Source organism: Trichomycterus rosablanca, chromosome 19 (assembly GCF_030014385.1).
Source record: "Trichomycterus rosablanca isolate fTriRos1 chromosome 19, fTriRos1.hap1, whole genome shotgun sequence".
NCBI classification, from domain to species: Eukaryota; Metazoa; Chordata; class Actinopteri; order Siluriformes; family Trichomycteridae; genus Trichomycterus; species Trichomycterus rosablanca.
Window position 1 is genome coordinate 20328506 of NC_086006.1, and position 20487 is coordinate 20348992.

The window sequence follows — 20487 nt, forward strand, 5'->3', positions numbered from 1 at the left end:
GACTTTCCCCAGGCTCTAAACCTCATATGGAGAATGGTGGCTGGACTCATCAGTCTACTGCTACAGTTTAATATGGCTCTCAGCTGATGGTGGTGTATATTTGATCCTATATATTGTTCTGGCAGCCAGGTAGGCAGGGTAAGATGCAACGATCTCCCAGAGAGGATTTCTTGCTTGTAATCCTACTGACACATATCCAGTAGAGCCAGTATTGATTTGTTGTGTCCAGACTGTGGTCATCGGAAACCACAATACAAACTATGGTAATTCTGTTCTGAAATTCATTGCTAGGACGGTGAGGACATTTCAGTTTCATATGAAATTTTTTTCTTACATAATTATTATTTACATAATACTCTTATTTAGGCAATTTTTGTTTAGTTCCTTTAGAATGGCATTAGATTGTAGCACAGTGTTTCTGTAGAAGCACTGAAGGTCAGGATGAGTGACACAGACAGACAGACAGATAGATGTACACTTTATTTATCCTAAGGGAATGTATTAAATATAATTCGTTGTTAAAAAAATATTTATTTATTAGGATTCAATTCAACTCACCTGCATGTCTTTGGACTGTGGGACCCGGACAACCCCACCTGGGGATCGAACCCAGGACCTTCTTGCTGTGAGGCAACAGAGTCACAGTTGATTGAAAAAGCAAGGAGGCAAGCACTTTTTTTACAAAGGTAATATAAATGTTGGATATCCTTAATCCTTAAATAATGTAAAGTTTTATTTATAAATGTATCACTCAAGGTCATTGTGTAATACCATGCTTAGTTTAATAGTCATTAGAAAGGAGATGATCGCTTTTTTCACAGAACTGTGTGTTCAGTCTAGTATGTTGGTGTTTTACTGTGTGGAATAATGTTATCTTTACAGTGAACAGGTTATTGAGTTCGAAGTCCACTAAGACTGACCAGCCCCCACTTTGCTCAACTGCCCCTGAAATAACATTAAAATTTTACCAGATACACACAAAGTCTTAAACATTTCCAAGAATCTCCTCAAAATCAGAGCTGTGGATTATTTCCAGCATAAGTTAATTAAATAAAGTTATAACAGAAAAATCTTAAAAATTTTTGTCTCTTCACTTACAGCCGCAGTTTGAAGGTTGTGTGAGTGTGTATATTCACATGTATGCGAGAGCTGACAAGCGTTTAGCCCCCATACTATGACTCACCCGCACTCTCCTGGTGTTACAAAACAGCCCATCAAAGGCCTGTTACTCATAACTCAACATTTTCTCTCCAAATATTCTACCAAACATACAGTGCATTTATTTGTTTCTGTAGGAAAACATTGGCAGTAGAATGTGTTATACTATAAATACTTTTAAGGTGGCACAGTCATATGCTAACAGTTCAACAAACCTATGCACTGCTAAAGCCTTACCGCTCAAACGTGCTCAAAATTGCTGAAACTTTGGAGTCTAGGAGCAACAGCAGCTCAGCCGTAAAACAACAGACCACTCAAGTTCACAGACCAGAACCACCAAAAGCTGAAGCATGTAGTTGATGAAATCATCTGCCTTCAGTTGCAACACAACACAAAGGTCAAAATCTCTGAAACCAACCTAAGCACATGAACTGCAAACAAGTCTTAAAATTAATATACACAATGCCAAGGGTTAAAGTGGTGCAAACGGTACTATCACTGGACCCTGAAGCAGGGAAACATTTGGGTCAGGAGGGACATAATTAAGACAGATAAAATGCAGAGTGCAGGCAGTGAAGTATAGGGCATAAGGAATAAATGTCTGGATCCAGTTAAGAAGAAGAATCCTAATGGTGTACCATATATTAACAGAGCCATGACTTCAACCCCACCCAACCCTTTAAGACAAATTGATGCCTAGAATACATTAAACCACTAAAATCACTGCCTGACTCCAAATGAACTTGAAAAAAGAAAGTATGATTACATTATGTAGAATCTCTTCAGTCATGTTCCACAATCTAGCAGAAAGCCTCTTAAAGAAGTAAAAGCAATTAAATGTTTATCAAATAGCGTAAAGATGTAATACCTGAGTGTCTACATATATTTGACCATGTAGTGCTATTATAGATCTATAAAGCTTAGCCAAAATGCTTTTTTTTTTTATTGATCACTCATATACAAACTATGGTAATTCTGTTCTGAAATTCATTGCTAGGACGGTGAGGACATTTCAGTTTCATATGAAATTTTTTTCTTACATAATTATTATTTACATAATACTCTTATTTAGGCAATTTTGTTTAGTTCCTTTAGAATGGCATTAGATTGTAGCACAGTGTTTCTGTAGAAGCACTGAAGGTCAGGATGAGTGACAGACAGACAGACAGATAGATGTATACTTTATTTATCCTAAGGGAATGTATTAAATATAATTCGTTGTTAAAAAAATATTTATTTATTAGGATTCAATTCAACTCACCTGCATGTCTTTGGACTGTGGGACCCGGACAACCCCACCTGGGGATCGAACCCAGGACCTTCTTGCTGTGAGGCAACAGAGTCACAGTTGATTGAAAAAGCAAGGAGGCAAGCACTTTTTTACAAAGGTAATATAAATGTTGGATATCCTTAATCCTTAAATAATGTAAAGTTTTATTTATAAATGTATCACTCAAGGTCATTGTGTAATACCATGCTTAGTTTAATAGTCATTAGAAAGGAGATGATCGCTTTTTTCACAGAACTGTGTGTTCAGTCTAGTATGTTGGTGTTTTACTGTGTGGAATAATGTTATCTTTACAGTGAACAGGTTATTGAGTTCGAAGTCCACTAAGACTGACCAGCCCCCACTTTGCTCAACTGCCCCTGAAATAACATTAAAATTTTACCAGATACACACAAAGTCTTAAACATTTCCAAGAATCTCCTCAAAATCAGAGCTGTGGATTATTTCCAGCATAAGTTAATTAAATAAAGTTATAACAGAAAAATCTTAAAAAATTTGTACACTATGTAGAATCTCTTCAGTCATGTTCCACAATCTAGCAGAAAGCCTCTTAAAGAAGTAAAAGCAATTAAATGTTTATCAAATAGCGTAAAGATGTAATACCTGAGTGTCTACATATATTTGACCATGTAGTGCTATTATAGATCTATAAAGCTTAGCCAAAATGCTTTTTTTTTTATTGATCACTCATGATTAACTAATTACCCTCAGCACAAACCAAATATAGTGTGATTTAAAGCACATTTATTGTAGTTCCTTTTACACCCAACCCAATTTATTTCACACATATGTACACAACCATCTGCTGCCATGCTGCTAATCAGCTTATCACTAACCATCCCTCAGGGTGAGTGTGTCAGGCAGTGACATACATCTACTGCTCTGGTTATAGTGATCTTCCTCCTTGTACCATGTGGACTACATATGGTACATACACCAATCATCCCACCATTTCCTGTTAGCTAAAATATGCTGAAATCATTGTACATGCCATATTATTAGGGGAATAAAGGTAAAATAAAGAATTAATAATGCTTTAAAATATAGCATATTATAAAATATAAAAACACATTTGTGTGGGACATGTAAGCCATGTGATTTTAGAGATTTTGATAGCCCGAAGCCCTACTCACTAGGCTACCACTGTCTTGTATGTAATATGTACATTGTGGATCTTCAAAAATAATGCCAGGTCAAACTATACACACAGTAACATAGATTACTAATCTGATCCAGACGTTAGACATTAAAAGAACGTCTGACTAAAGCTATGATGGAAAATTAAGTCTTGGTTGGATTTGTTGCTGGCAGTATTCTGTAAAATTAGAATACTAGAATACTTCTTGGGTGAAGGAAGTTTTTTTTAAAGAAGATCTGGATGCTCTTGTCAGCGATTACAGATTATTATAGACTCTCGTTAAAAAAGGTGAGGTCCTGGTGAAATATCTGAATCCTCACAAGCTCGGTGATGCTGCCTATGGTCCTCCAACCACTGTTTTCGCAGTAACCTAAGCCACTGTCCATACAGTGGTGTAGTTTTTAACATTTTACTTTATAACACAGTCTAATCTATTGTTAGTATTTATGATTGATAATAGCTGGTAACTTTTGTGTCAGTACAGTTAGGCAATATTCCTGCCTTGTGTCCAGTGTCTGCCAATGGAACTGGTCCCGTGACAGCCCTAATCAAAACAAAGTGGTTGATGAAAATAAAATAAAATGAAATGAATGTTATAAATGTTACAACCATATTTGACACTGTGATAATAACCAAACCAAATTCTTCTTCAGAATTACGAAAAAGACATCCATTTCTACCAGTGTTATTGGTTAAAAATATTATTTTATTTTCAGCAGCTAAAAACTGACAATTATATTAAGAGCAAGAGTAAAACTGCTAGTGTGAAAATGAAATACCTTCTTCATGAAAAACAAACCATTAACAAGATCTGAATCAGAAGACTCACACTTCACATACATACACATTTTAAAAAGGTCTCAGTATCTGGTTTAACATTAAACAATCTGTAATTCAGCTCAACTGCATCACTAGATAAAACATTTGTAATGATCTAATGTAATAATTGTCTTGTTGTAAATTTAGCTTCCTTCTCGTTTTCATTTTAATCTAATAGTATGCAAACTGCTGTGCTTCACTGTATGAAGAATGTGTGGGGGGGTGTACGTGTGAACACGTGTTTTGCTGGTTAGACTATTTTGTGTCTTGATTCAGAGTCCAAGCTACATTTTCTGAGTCCTTCCTATCAGTAACAGACAGACTGTGGCCTCTAAACTGCAGTCCCTGAAACTGCTGTAAACCTGATCAGTACCTGATTGGTTACATTGCCAAGCCCTTGACTATTGATCTAGTGCTATCACAGAGGCCACAAGTTCCACGAATAAGTACCTGATTATCAACATTACACAATGTCTATTGCTGTGATTATCAACAACTCTTCAGTCGCTTTCTTATGGCTCTTCATTTATTTTGATTATTGCTTTTATTGACTTTTACTTCAATATAAATGTGCAGAAAGTCTAAAGCCTGCTCCAGTTTTCTCTCTCTTTGAGGTAAATTGTCATCATGTAGCCAAAAGAAAGAAAACAAACTACAACAGACTGCTTCAACAAGTCTATAATAATGTAACATGGATGAAATGTATAAGAACAATATCACTGAGCTTACTGTGAGCCAAATAAGAATACTCTACATGGAACACAAATATACAACACAAAATTCATCAGGGTCTCCCAGAGTCTCAAAAACAAAATAAATACACGGCATGTAAAAAACAAGATATCATTCATTATAACGGGGCAGAATTGATCTAGATCTGTCACCTTTAACTTCCTTCTCATGGGTGTTTTGGTTCTGCATTAAGGTCTTTTACACGTTAGAGGCAGTTTGAGTGTCCCGAGCCTGTCGGATCCCATAAAGCCATTTGATAACGCGTGCATTCCTCTCGATGATCGATATGCCATAAGGAACACGTTCACTGGGCCTGGCGTCATCGTCATCATCATCGACCTCCTCCCGATACTGAGTGTGTCTTTCGTCGCCACACTCGGAGCTTGGCGTGCTGACACTGCGGAGCTTTGAAATGGACACTATGTCTGAATTGGCACGTCCGAAATGCTCCATGCCTTCTATTTCTTTCGGCTCAAGGCCACAGTAATTAAAAAAGCGTTCCAAATCTGCATTTGCTCGTGCATACCGGTCGCTTAGGTCCGATTTGGATCGGTGAAGGGAGGGCCGTCTGCGTGTTGAGCCCCGTGAACTGGCAGAGGACAAGCGAGTACAGGCGGGCGAGGATGGGGGAAGCATCACAACCAGAGGGCTAGAGGGTGGGTAAGAGGGTGATGAAGAGTGTGTAGGGGTGGATGAAGATTTAAAGGATGAAGGAAGTGGTGGTGATACCTGGGGCTGTGCTGTCTGTCTGGATTTAGATTGAGGCTGTAGAGCTTTGGGATGGACCTTTAGTGGCATCCTCTGAGGCTTCCTAATCTCCGTCTGTGGCAGCACATCTACCCGTCGCACAGTTACAGGATTTGGGTTGCTGTTATTGTTCTGTGCAGCAGGTCTAGAAACTCTGGCTGGAACAGGTGGAGGCCTGTGGCTGGGCTCTGGGGCTGCAGAAGGTAGAGGAGAAGCTTGCGTGTGGCTGTTGAAAGGAGAGGAAGTGCAGGATGAAGAAGGTTTTGACAGGAAGTGTGACCTGAAACCAACACCCTGTTGAGGTCCTGCAGACTTGTCAGATGAAGCAGAGGGAGATAGAGAGGAAGGAGATGAGGGTGAAGGCTGAGGTCCATCTGAAATGTTGATAAGGTTGTTTAGGATTTCCAGGTTGAGCAGAGTCGCCCTGCATGGCCCCTGTCCTCCGTTTTCTGAGTCTGACGGCCAGCGGGGAACCTTTCTCGCTGGCGGTGTATGCAACAGCATGCCTGGAGACATCAGTGGTTTGCGAATGATTGGCGGTTTGATAGGTTCCTGCCTGGTGTGTGCCACCCGCTGGCTCTTTACATATTTGGCCTTGTCGGCTTCCAGACGCTCCACTGCGCTTAGCCTTCGCACACCGGGCTCAGGAACCCTGCGGAAATAGTCCGGGCCCTTGTTTAAGATACGGAGGGGCATGGCTGAGGTAAAAGGTGCACCAGCCAGGCGACCATCTGAGGGACGAAGAGTCTCCACAGGCATGATGAGTAAATCCGTGAATGTGTTGGTGGGATTAATTCAACGAGCAGTGAAACAGTCTATAGGTCCAAAAGTCCAGCGTCCATGAAAAGTCTTTTCTTTGGGTTCCTTTTGTTGAGGCTTTTAGGCTTCTGTCCTAAACAAGGGCCTCTTTAACTTTCCGATCCAACTGAACTGCTCCTGCTGCTGCCGCTGCTACTCTGTCTTTTTTTGTGTCAGCTCCAGTCTTTTATCCCTGCTCTTCCCAGTCCTGTTCACTGAAAAGTGGCTTAAGGGAGGGGGTCACCAGAGGTTGCATTCCACATCGGTCCGGTGAGTGACCCACCAGGACAACTGCAGTTGGAAAAGTGAATGCTGAGCCTTGACTTCACGCTGGCAGTCTCCAATACAATCCACTCAAGTCTGTAATCCAGAGGTTCCACACTTGAGACTAAAAATAAAGAGAGAGAAGAAAAGACATTAGAAGTCAAAGGTAGTCAAAGACCTCCTCTTACTCCCTCAGCTCCACACATAAAGCACACTGGAGCACTGAAAAGTAAACTGGGCAGACTTGGTTTTTAATGCACTGCCTGGCTCCTCCTACTACACTCTCAAAGCCAGATGCTGCTTCGCTCAGCAGCCAATAAGTGGATAGAAAAGAGGACGGGAGACAGATCTGCTCTCCAGTTGGATGATAGCCGAAGCCGTGACGACTGTCCCCTCCCCCCCGCACACACAACAAACACGCCTACTGAATTCTAATTCAAATGAAACACTCTGAAAGAAGACAAAAAAGAGGACAAACGAGAGAACAGCTGAAACCTTTTTATTCACTTGCATCAAACATAACAGCGCTTTTCTTGGCGAATGCATTGAAATCCTCTTCACTTCTAGAGCATTCTTGTAAACATAAGGAGCTTTGTCTACTGTCTACAAACTACCGCACATGACTGGCGGATTATATTTCTGAAACTAGAGTGGCTCATTTAAATGCCTCTGATCAAGCTTGTGGGGTCCACATTGATTGAACTAAACTAAACTAAACCTCTTTAGAACTGTTTTCACTTATTCAGCTTACTTTAAGTGCTCAGGATTTGAATTAAACCAGCAAACACTCAAATCCCTGTTGTGGCTCTTTTGTCATTTTATCACATTCAACAGATCTTTTTAACAAATCTTTTTATAACCTGCCCGTCTGCCAGGAACCGTGTCTTTTCACACTCCCTCATTTGATATTCTCCCTAATGAGATAAAGAAGCTTTGACAAAAAGACATTTTGAAGAACACCAAACAAGTGTCTGGTGTGATTTGGTAACTCTTTGCATTAACATGCTTGCAAATGCCTGTTTAAGGCCAGACATTTTGAGCAGATTTGAAATTAATTAGTAAGTTAATTACCTTATCCAACAGGTTAATCCAAATTGTACAGTTAGAGATACAGTGAATGAGCCATTAAGAAGCTTGAAGATCCAAACAGAAGACAGAATATTCTGGAAAAACACTATCCATATGGTCACCAGAAGTCGGAACCAACTTGAAAGCATTTAATATTTATTATAGTAATAATAATAGATACAATTAAAAAAAAAAAACTTTTAAGAACCACATTTATAAACATTCTCTTTTATACACCAATCAGTCATAACATTAAAACCACCTCCTTGTTTCTACACACACTGTCCATTTTATCAGCTCCACTTACCATATAGAAGCACTTTGTAGTTCTACAATTACTGACTGTAGTCCATCTGTTTCTCTGCATGCTTTGTTAGCCCCCTTTCATGCTGTTCTTCAATGGTCAGGACTCTCCCAGGACCACTACAGAGCAGGTATTATTTGGGTGGTGGATCATTCTCAGCTCTGCAGTGACACTGACATGGTGGTGGTGTGTTAGTGTGTGTTGTGCTGGTATGAGTGGATCAGACACAACAATGCTGGTGGAGTTTTTAAACACCTCAATGTCACTGCTGGACTGAGAATAGTCCACCAACCAAAAATATATCCAGCCAACAGCGCCCTGTGGGCAGCGTCCTGTGACCACTGATGAAGTTCTAGAAGATGACCAACTCAAACAGGAGCGATCGTCTCTGACTTTACATCAACAAGGTGGACCAACTAGGTAGGACTGTCTAATAGAGTGGACGGTAAGTGGACATGGTATTTAAAAACTCCAGCAGCGCTGCTGTGTCTGATCCACTCATACCAGCACAACACACACTAACACACCACCACACCACCACCATGTCAGTGTCACTGCAGTGCTGAGAATGATCCACCACCTAAATAATACCTACTCTGTGGTTGTCCTGACCATTGAAGAACAGGGTGAAAGCAGGCTAAAAAGGTATGTAGAGAAACAGATGGACTACAGTCAGTAATTGTAGAACTACAAAGTGCTTCTACAAAGGTGGTTGTAATGTTATGGCTGATCGGTGTATAAAATAATGTTCAGATCTAGCTTTCTGTTTTAGCTAGTCATAGCACATTTGACTTGCTGAAGTTTTTGTTAATGATTTTGAACAAATCATTGATCCTAACAAAATCAATAAAAATAAATGAGTATCTTGGGCTCTCGGGTGGAGTGGCTATCTAATGCACTAGCCCACCAGCACCAGCCATTTCAAGCTCACAAGTTCGAATCCCAGCCACTGCTTATGTACGCGATACATTTCTGTTAGACTCCACCACTGACAGACACTGACTATATTCACACACACTTATGTTCAGCTGTCTTTCAGTGGCAATGCTTTTAATAGAAGCCACATTTGCTCAGGGTCCAGCCTGGCTACATACACTTCGGCCGGATACAGACGGATCAGAACCAAACACGTAATTACTCACTTGTTACAGAAACTCAGCACCCTGTACGCCCTTTGCCATTCAAACACCTGTTTTATTTCATGGTCACAGTCACATGGGATCACAGAAACAGACCTAAGATTCTTGTTGACCTTGTTAAATCACCAAACGGAATCTCCCACATAGCAACCTACAACAGATTCCCTGCTAATATCAGATATACTACACTAATATCAAGTATCTAATATACAGACCAACCTCATTCTTGTCAAGTTTTATAATGTAAACTTGTCGTGTCTTGTCTCATCACCTTTGTGACAAGGTCATTAGCCCTTATATATTTTTTAAAAGTAATTTTTGAGGCATGGTTTAGATGAAATCACCTTGCTATTAACATTATTTCAGTAGTTAATAGCAGTAAATAGCAAGTCATGCAGTGCAACCGACTGGTCAGGCGTTTACATACAGACATGACTGGCTATGTCTGAGGGTGGGGGATGGCTGATGGCTGATGGCCCATAACGGATTGGCATCTTTTCCAGGTTGTGTTACTGCATTGTACACCCTGTAAACAGGACTCACCATGACCTTGACCAAAGCACAAAGCATTGGAAACACTGGGACATACAAGAAGATACACACTCTTCCCCACACAATTACAGGTCACCAGAAGTGATCTTTTCCAAAATCTCAAGTATTCATTTTCAAATGTAAATTTACCATTGTTAGGCTGACGGCCAACTATCACAGCATTAATCACTACTCATTGTTAGTGAGTACTCGTTGGTGGATGAATTGTAAAAGATCCCTAATTAAATAAACGTTGGGTAGTTCTGCAGCATTTATGTTAATGTCGCTCTCATTATGCACCATCTGCATTTGACAATTGAAAAACGTAGGAAACACCTACACGAAGAAAAACAGTACACTTATTATACTCGAACTAGTCAAACAATTACAGAAGAAACAACTTTGTTCCTACTCAATTCAAACACACACATTTGAACTGTGTAACTCCTGGATTCCTAATTCTGATCATTTAGCACTGATCAAAACTTTTGGAATTGATATCTTTTAAATTATTAATCTTATACTTTTAGATTAACTGTATATGATGGAATAGCCTCAAACTCAGATCCCTCAAATTCTATTCAGCTCACAGTATTTAGAATATTATTAGATTAGATGAGCAGATCAGCCAACTAACATGCCTATGATTTAAGCTACATCCCAAAGTGCATACTACAGGTCCTTCTCAAAAAATTAGCATATTGTGATAAAGTTCATTATTTTCCATAATGTAATGATAAAAATTAAACTTTCATATATTTTAGATTCATTGCACACCAACTGAAATATTTCAGGTCTTTTATTGTTTTAATACTGATGATTTTGGCATACAGCTCATGAAAACCCAAAATTCCTATCTCAAAAAATTAGCATATCATGAAAAGGTTCTCTAAACGAGCTATTAACCTAATCATCTGAATCAACGAATTAACTCTAAACACCTGCAAAAGATTCCTGAGGCTTTTAAAAACTCCCAGCCTGGTTCATTACTCAAAACTGCAATCATGGGTAAGACTGCCGACCTGACTGCTGTCCAGAAGGCCATCATTGACACCCTCAAGCAAGAGGGTAAGACACAGAAAGAAATTTCTGAACGAATAGGCTGTTCCCAGAGTGCTGTATCAAGGCACCTCAGTGGGAAGTCTGTGGGAAGGAAAAAGTGTGGCAGAAAACGCTGCACAACGAGAACAGGTGACCGGACCCTGAGGAAGATTGTGGAGAAGGGCCGATTCCAGACCTTGGGGGACCTGCGGAAGCAGTGGACTGAGTCTGGAGTAGAAACATCCAGAGCCACCGTGCACAGGCGTGTGCAGGAAATGGGCTACAGGTGCCGCATTCCCCAGGTCAAGCCACTTTTGAACCAGAAACGGCGGCAGAAGCGCCTGACCTGGGCTACAGAGAAGCAGCACTGGACTGTTGCTCAGTGGTCCAAAGTACTGTTTTCGGAAATCAAGGTGCCAGAGTCTGGAGGAAGACTGGGGAGAAGGAAATGCCAAAATGCCTGAAGTCCAGTGTCAAGTACCCACAGTCAGTGATGGTCTGGGGTGCCATGTCAGCTGCTGGTGTTGGTCCACTGTGTTTTATCAAGGGCAGGGTCAATGCAGCTAGCTATCAGGAGATTTTGGAGCACTTCATGCTTCCATCTGCTGAAAAGCTTTATGGAGATGAAGATTTCATTTTTCAGCACGACCTGGCACCTGCTCACAGTGCCAAAACCACTGGTGAATGGTTTACTGACCATGGTATTACTGTGCTCAATTGGCCTGCCAACTCTCCTGACCTGAACTCCATAGAGAATCTGTGGGATATTGTGAAGAGAAAGTTGAGAGACACAAGACCCAACACTCTGGATGAGCTTAAGGCCGCTATCGAAGCATCCTGGGCCTCCATAACACCTCAGCAGTGCCACAGGCTGATTGCCTCCATGCCACGCCGCATTGAAGCAGTCATTTCTGCAAAAGGATTCCCGACCAAGTATTGAGTGCATAACTGAACATAATTATTTGAAGGTTGACTTTTTTTGTATTAAAAACACTTTTCTTTTATTGGTCGGATGAAATATGCTAATTTTTTGAGATGTATGCTGTATGCTGTATGCCAAAATCATCAGTATTAAAACAATAAAAGACCTGAAATATTTCAGTTGGTGTGCAATGAATCTAAAATATATGAAAGTTTAATTTTTATCATTACATTATGGAAAATAATGAACTTTATCACAATATGCTAATTTTTTGAGAAGGACCTGTATAGTAACAAAATACTTTAGTCACCATTGTTAGCACACTGATTTAGGCATACTATTTACAGCAAAACTTGATTAAGGGTAAACATGTAGATGTTTATAAGGCAATTTAGTCATTATGTGGCATTTAAAAGTCATTATGTGGCACTTTAAAGATCTTATTTACACATACAAGGTATTTACATGTTTTGTAGTGCACAAAGAGGTGAAATGGATGGAAAAATCTGAAATATCACCACATGTCTAGCGTAATTTTCCTCATAATGTGCACCGTAAATATAACGACTGTTTATTCAAGTTTGTTCAACGCTCTAATGGAAGAAATCTGAACTGGGAAAATATGACTACAGGCATGATCCCCACTAAAAACAGTTGGAGACGGTGGGTATACCTCAGCAGTCTGCAGCTGGAGAGTGGAAAAAATGACCACACAAATTCCAGCTGAAAGAAAACATGCTGTAATTACACAATAAATTGGTGACTGGAAGCATTTTGCTGTTTTTACTATATCTATAAATTATAGCCTGGAGAGCAGTGCCAGCCAGACATACCCGTGAGCCGCTGAAAGGAACAACAACAGAAAACAAGAGGAATCGAATGGAAGCAGAAGTAGTAGAATGGGGAAGAAAGAAAATAAAAGACAAAAAAATAAGTGGCTACTGGCCAGCTGTTTCTACATTTAGGAGGAATTCCAGGAGACAACTAAATACTGAGAAGTCAAAATAAAGAGATAAGTAGTCTGTACCCAGACACTGGCTAACTACTTGCTGCTGAGCAATGGACGACAACTTCCACAAGCCAGTAGTGCACATATGTTTTTCTGAAAAAAACAATGCCACCTTAAATTTTACATTCCTAGCAAACAACATTGAAACAGTACAGACCCCCCACTTCCCAAAAAAAAAAGATTGACAAGGCTTGACTTGCTAGTCAACAATAGAGCAACAGGGGTAATTAGGAACATGTAATGTATATAAAACTGAAGTAGAGTCTGTGACTTCCCTGCAGGTCAGAGATAACAGGACCTTACATGCAAACAGTAACCTATATAAAGAATTTCTATCACGGCCCCAAGTACTACCAAGAATGGTGATGACCGTATCTGATAAGAAGATTGCCCATCTACATACAATCCACCTTAAGGTCAATTACCTAGCTGCACTGTGGTGCCTTAGAAGCCATTCTATGTCATTAAGATAAATACGTTGGAATTGTTTTGCCTTCTATGCCGATGTTTCTCATTAGAGATTTCAAAGACCAAGTGCTGTATAGTGTGGTGTTTGTCCTATTCACATATACTTGAATGAAAACCGTAAAGCCGGAAGCTCAGTGTTGGTGTTGAAGATTTATTTTGGGATGTCTGAATCTGCCATAACCGCAGTGTCAAGTTCATTACTATGCCATCTGTGACACACATGCAATAGCCTCTAAAACTCTTGGCTCATATACTGGAATATCAAAACCTGTTTATCAGATTTGCTGCCACTGCCTGGAAATGAACCATAACGCATCAAGAATGCAGCGTTCCCACGTGTCTGAGAGCAAACAGGCTAAAGAAAGGGCTACTGGCAGATTTACAAATATTTCAGATATGGGCCCAATTTATTTGGAAATGGCTGTTTTCTAAGAGAATCATAATTCATCCACAATAAATTAATCAGTGTGAACGTTTTGGGACCAAAATATCATAATGTGTTTATGAGCTACAGTATACACTGATCAGCCGTAACATTAAAACCACCTCCTTGTTTCTACACTCACTGTCCATTTTCTCAGCTCCACTTACCATATAGCCTGCTTTCACCCTGTTCTTCAATGGTCCACCACAGGACCACCACAGGACCACCACAGAGCAGGTATTACTTAGGTGGTGGATGATTCTCAGCACTGCAGAGACAATAACATGGTGGTTAGTGTGTGTTGTGCTGGTATGAGTGGATCAGATACAGCTGGTGCTGGAGTTTTTAAATACCATGTCCACTCACTGTCCACTCTATTCGACACTCCTACCTAACTGCTGTTTGAGTTGGTCATCTTCTAGACCTTCATCGGTGGTCAGTGAATCTCAGTCCAGCAGTGACAGTGAGGTGTTTAAAAACTCCATCAGCTCTGCTGTGTCTTATCCACTTATACCAGCACAACACACACTAACACACCACCACCATGTCAGTGTCACTGCAGTGCTGAGAATCATCCACCACCTAAATAATACCTTCTCTGTGGGGGTCCTGGGAAAGTCCTGACCATTGAAGAACAGCATGAAAAGGTGCTAACAAAGCATGCAGAGAAACAGATGGACTACAGTCAGTGCTTCTATATGGTAAGTGGAGCTGATAAAATGGACAGTGAGTGTAGAAACAAGGAGGGAGTCATAATGTTATGCCTGCTCGGTGTACATGTGCACTTGCAAGCAGCAGCAAAAATTAAGCAGAGCTCATGTTCATGCAACTACTTATTTTGTATCATTTAAAAGACATTTAAACATTTAGCTATCAGAGTAAAAAGCAAATGCACATTATACTTAAGTAAAACAGGCTCAGCCATATCTACAATTTGTTCTGCGAGTTGATACAGACACCAACGTTAAGCGTTGCCTAACGAGTCAGGCTACACAGAAGCTCTTTCTTGGGAGACCAATCAGCTTTAACTGTGGTGACTGAAAGATATGTCTTACAATGACCTCTAACTAAAGTCTGATATCCCAGTCTGTGGGCTTAGTCCATATCTACAGCCGTCAACCTATCAGTAAAGGCCTGTAAACAGCTCTGTTTTGATATGCAGTGGCAGCACAATAGCACTATTCCTTCCAGCCACAGCAGGATTAAATCAACACAGAGCCATTAGAGTGTCAAAGAGTTGTTATAAAGCATTTCACCCCACCCTGTCACAAAGCCATAGCCGTCTGAGTCTGAGCCCTTGGGACATTCTCAATATTCATCGCTCTGTTCATAATTACAAATCCATCCTGTCATGGAGGAGAGAATTATGCAAGCGTTACCGCTGATAATCTCTGTGTGCCATTCACGAACACAAGTGTCCTTACAGGCAAACAAAACATTCAAAAAGGTCACTTTTCTCTGCCAGGACCTAGCACTAGTGGGAAGTCTAGCAATGAAAGGGGAGTCTATCCCAAAAAAGGTTGGTAAAAAATACATTTACACACAAGAAACAATTAAGTACCTTGACATTTTATCCAGAATATTTTGGCTGCTGTTAAGTTTTCTATCAGCTGCATTTAAACCAGTGCTAAACCTAAAGATAAGACCAGGCTTAACTGCTAACTGCACCACAACAATGAACTCTGTTCATTTCTATTCAATGATTCCTAACTTGGCAGCAAATACATTTCACAAACACAAGCTGGACTGTTTCTGTGGTGACTGTGGCTTAAATCCAAGGGCAAAAGACATTTATCAGGATACATCCATTAATTTCTGGTGCAAGTAATAAGATAAACAAATAACAGCAGGTGGTCCAGCCACATCCAAACTGCAATAAGATTTCCGCTGCGGATAAACCGTGCCTGGAAAAAAATCCATCACTTAAAAGCTCAGATTGTGATGATGCATAAAATAGGTTGAGCCTCTGTTCATCTTGTGCTTGAGCAGATCTAGGCGGCCCGAAGCCCTTCCCACGGCTGTACATTCCTCTCATGTTCCCCATGCTCTCCTATCACACTCAGCCAAGCCCTTTATCTGAAGCTGGTGATAATGTCATCTGATTCGGAGCCTACGAGGCCAAACCCATCAGGGTCTCATTCTTCAGAAGTGTTGTAATGGGACCTGAAGGTCCACAGGACAGAAAATACCACAAAGGCAAATTGATCAGATGTAGGCGATCTATCAGATTTGTTAGAAAGCTTTCTTTTTTTTTGCTGGGTGCCTGGAGTCAGTCTAAAGCCTAAACTCAGCTGAAGATCAACAAGCATGCCTGTCTGTCAGAAACAGAAAAAAAATAACACTCTCGCTAACTAGGTATTGACCAAGCAGGTCAGCAGTCACATGTTCTAATCATCGTATCTCTTATGAGCATGGTGACCTTGTCCAGTTTTTAAATATTGGGGCCCCATGGCTCTACACATAGCCATGTAAATATTTAATTAAAACTATAGGTGGTGTAGGTCTTGATTAAACTGTGTACAAAACTATATAAAAAAAGAGCTGGGCTATACCACAACATATATCATTTTACTATATGCTGAATTATTTTCACCCCTTTATCTTGCTCAGCATTGATGCAAGTCTGGTTCCTGGTATACAATAATTTACAATAATACAATCCTGAGATACAATAATTTTATAAACAACAATAGAGACTCCTTACAAGATTATTTAGTTAAAAGGAATTAAAGGAAATGATTACAAGCTCACTACCTGGAAATCTAGTAGAGCTTTAATAATACTGCAGTCTTTCATGACACCAGATGCCCCAAACTACATAAAATGTAGTAAATGGTATCTTAAAATGGTTACGCTACTGGTAGTATTTACTGGAATACTATTTACTACAAAATTAAGCAGTTCATTTGTCTTAATCATGTTTGTTTCACTACACCCATTCACAAATTCAACCAGGTAATACCTGTCAAGTTTGGGCACTACTGTTTTAAAAAGTGTTCTTTCCCTTCCACCCACCCAAAGCTACAACCTGACCACCTGAAGCCTTTGAAAGCCTGGAAGCCTAAATCCAGACTTTACCGTAATGCGGGTAATACTAAGAAGATGATGAATGATATTGCCCAATCTTTGTACCAAACCAGTCTCCACCACAGGGACTGTACAGAATACCCACTAAATTACACACTCAGTTCTGTGTCAACAGGAAAAAGTACATGTCATGCGTTTCCAAGCACACACGTTCATAATAACACATGGCCCGTTATAGTAAAAAGTGGTGCTACTGCGAGCACCCCTGTGGTGGCACTGCAGTTTAGCCTCCAATGGATCAGTGCCGGCTTTAGCCATTTCCACCACAACCACAACTAGCCAAATAGCAAGAACTACAGACTGAAAAAGTATCAACAAAATATGTGGCCATGAAAAATAGAAACATTCAAAAGCACCTTAACTAAAGTCACTCCAACTAGCAACAGAGCTATTGTTAGAATATTATGCATGTTAGTAAAAAGAACTGGAGGCCATTGGTTGATCTCATCCTAAACTCTGAACGCAATAAGTACAACCCCAATACATAGTCTTTTTAGTAATAAACACCTTGTGTGAGGAGGAGAGTGAAAAGACCACTGGGCACAAGGCAGCAACACCGTGGACAGGGCACCTACATGCCATGGGTCGCTCATTCCTTTATGTGTGTTTGAGCAGAACAGTAGACCAAAGCTGACCAGGATAAAGCAGCGATAGAACATACAAATGAAATAAAATAATGCTTGAATATTCATTTTAAATAATACATTATACATAAAAGATATAGAGAAACAGATGTACAGAGTTCAAAGGGACCTTTGTGCCTTTACCCATAACTTTTAACATTTGCCAAAGTTGTGACCAAAGGCACAGAGGTCCATCTAAGTATGGCAAATATTTGTTCTTAATACTTTGATTTAAGTAAAATTTGGGAGAAGAAAAGACAGATTTTCATCTACTCTTTGCATAGACTAAAGTGTATTTTTAAACATATAGAATAAATGTACTATTATGCCTTGAAATAACGTTACTATACTTTGCATTAATATATTTATGAATAATAAATTATTGTTGCAGACTGCAACTTTTTGACTGAATTGAAAAGTTCTCAAGGTTTAGTTATCATTCAGTGGTTGACCCTGGAAAGTCAGTTCACAGACCAATGCCCTGGTGATAGAGAGGGTTTGTTTTTCCTGCCCATGTGAGCAGTAAGATATGACCCCCCCTTGCCACACACACACACACACACACACACACACAGAAAGTTCCCTCGTCCTGACTCATTATATGAATATTGTTGACACATATCTGAGACTTACTAATATAACTCTGATACTCATGAGCAAATTTGCACAATGAATTTAATTGAGACAAATCCCGAGAACTTTTGGCCACCTGATTAATTAATAAGCCAATACAGCCCGAGTCTAATGACAGAATCTGAGATGGGAAAATTCCAAAAAGGAACTGTGGCCAAGGATAGAGGGCTTTTGTCACCTTTGACAATAGCAGAGTTAATGACCTCTAGCTTAGCCTCACTCATCAAGTGGTTACACACATGTCAGTGATCCTATAGAAACACTGGTTAACATTCTGGAGATGATGTTAATCAGTAAAGCATCCATGCTCAAGTCTGAATAGCAATGTTAGTTGCAAACAATGCAGTGTTGTGAAGCTGTTCAACAAACCTGTTAAACTGATTAAAGTTTAAAGATAAAATATATACTGTAGATAAAAACAATCAATAGAACAAAGTTTGTACACAGTTGCCAACCTGGGAGACGTCTGCTTCAGACAAACACTAATCCTAGACATAATAATAGACATTTTTCTTAAGCCTGTGCAAGCACTTGTGAAGCAACTTACCAAAAAAGTAAGAAACGTTGTCCAAAAAAGCTGTAAAATAACTGAAATCTTCTGAGCAGATAAGAAAGCGGTGTACTCTGAAGCACCCGAGCCTGTGTGAGGGAGTCTGAGTTTGCGAATGAGCAGAAAACTCAAATACTCCTCCTCTGCTATCCCAGCTCCACCCAGCCCGTCCAATCAGCACTGCTGTTCAAGAGCAGGCAGGAAGATCAACGTTTCCGAGTGCACACATTAGCAGTAAAACTCTTCATTTCCAACATGTTTCTAAATCTCTATTCCTGTAATTGTTCTCCTGCCAGAAATAGTCAGGATTACCTAGACGACTGATCCTCCAGGCTATAAGGATTTTTTGTTTTTACTGATCAGCCTAAATTATCATTTCCTAAAACACTTCTTATAGATCTTTCCACCTCTTCCAGGACCTTTCTTCCCCCAGTATTACCGTCAGGGAAGTGATACAATAAGGTCAGTCTGCTTCATCAATGAGCTTAAAGTAGAGTTACTTAAACAAGACACTATAGGGGTTGCAATAAGGATATCCTTATCCTGTCCAGGAAAAGCTTAGAGAAGGAATTCATATGAACCTGTGTTGTAAGTTTGTGGACACGTGATCTACTTAGCCATAACCAGGTAACTTTAGTATTAAACTTACTAAGGTTTACATGAAAGGAGTATACTTTATTACAGAAGAAATACATACTGAAAAGTCCACCATAGTGCCACAACACTGAAACTAACATCAAAACTTTGGCTTGTAGTAGCTCTTTGTTTAAACAACAGTTGTACAGACGAAGCCCTGCAATGGATGGGTGCTTTGTATAGGGTATTTCTGACTTGTGCCAAACACCCCCACCACTGATTATGTCTGTGTAGGCGATCAGCTAGCCGATAGTACCGCTAAGATAAGAACAAGGGTCTCAGCGATGGTGGGCTAGCATAATACACCATTGTGCCACCTCAGCACTTTTTTTTTATTAGTTTAGGCCTTAAAGTTGGATTTTGTAATTAGCTAAGCTTGTTGATAGACCACACCTATTTTGCCAAAAAAAAAAAAAAAAAAAAAGTTTGTGCTATGACCCCAGGTTAGAGTGTTGAATGCTGTATGGGCAACTGGTTGACAAACAGTAGAGTTAGCCCAGTTTCTGAATTCCAACATGTCCCGGTTCTGGAAGAGGAAGCTCTCTCAAAAAACTGGACCAATAGTCAATGAATAAAGTGACCTACAATTTTGTGGTACCAAATACCCATGCATGTGCAGGTGTGGATTTCTTAACAGTCTCCAAACTTTTGAAACCCACACCAAGTGCCCAGGGCTCATACCAGTGCAATACAATAGGCACCAACTCAGATAACAGCAGCTACAGTAACAAATATTAATGAGAAAGCCTGTAATACTGTCTGAGCCGTGGCTGCTGACCCAGCGGCGGTCCACAGCAAGATCTTCAGAAGAGTAAATACATTGGACACAGCAGATTTTTATATTAAACTTCCAAACAGCATGGACATTAGAGTGAATGTCACTGTAGGTCACTGCAGCTTTTAAAACTTTTTTGGTCTGCACTAACTCACCAGGTTTAATATTTTATGGAGTCTGTGTGCTTCATTGACCCATGGACTCCAACATCATTACACTCAGGCTGTAATTTCATCTGGCCACAAGCTGTTGAGATGCTAGCTCTGTACAGCCAGTACTATTGCAAGAGCTTGTCACTGCCTGCTGCCTTTAGACTGAGCTATTCATCTAAAC

General features: G+C 40.0%; 1 protein-coding gene across 1 annotated transcript; it reads right to left on the bottom strand.

The window, feature by feature from the left end:
• Positions 1–4349: 4349 nt before the first annotated feature.
• Positions 4350–14110, bottom strand: wu:fa11c10 (protein FAM110B). Its single transcript, XM_063015446.1, has 2 exons — positions 14018–14110; positions 4350–7068 (listed from the first exon to the last, which is right to left on the bottom strand). The coding sequence occupies exon 2, from the start codon at positions 6639–6641 to the stop codon at positions 5334–5336; it is 1308 nt and encodes a 435-aa protein (XP_062871516.1). The 5' UTR covers positions 6642–7068; positions 14018–14110; the 3' UTR covers positions 4350–5333.
• Between the last annotated feature and the right edge of the window lie 6377 nt (positions 14111–20487).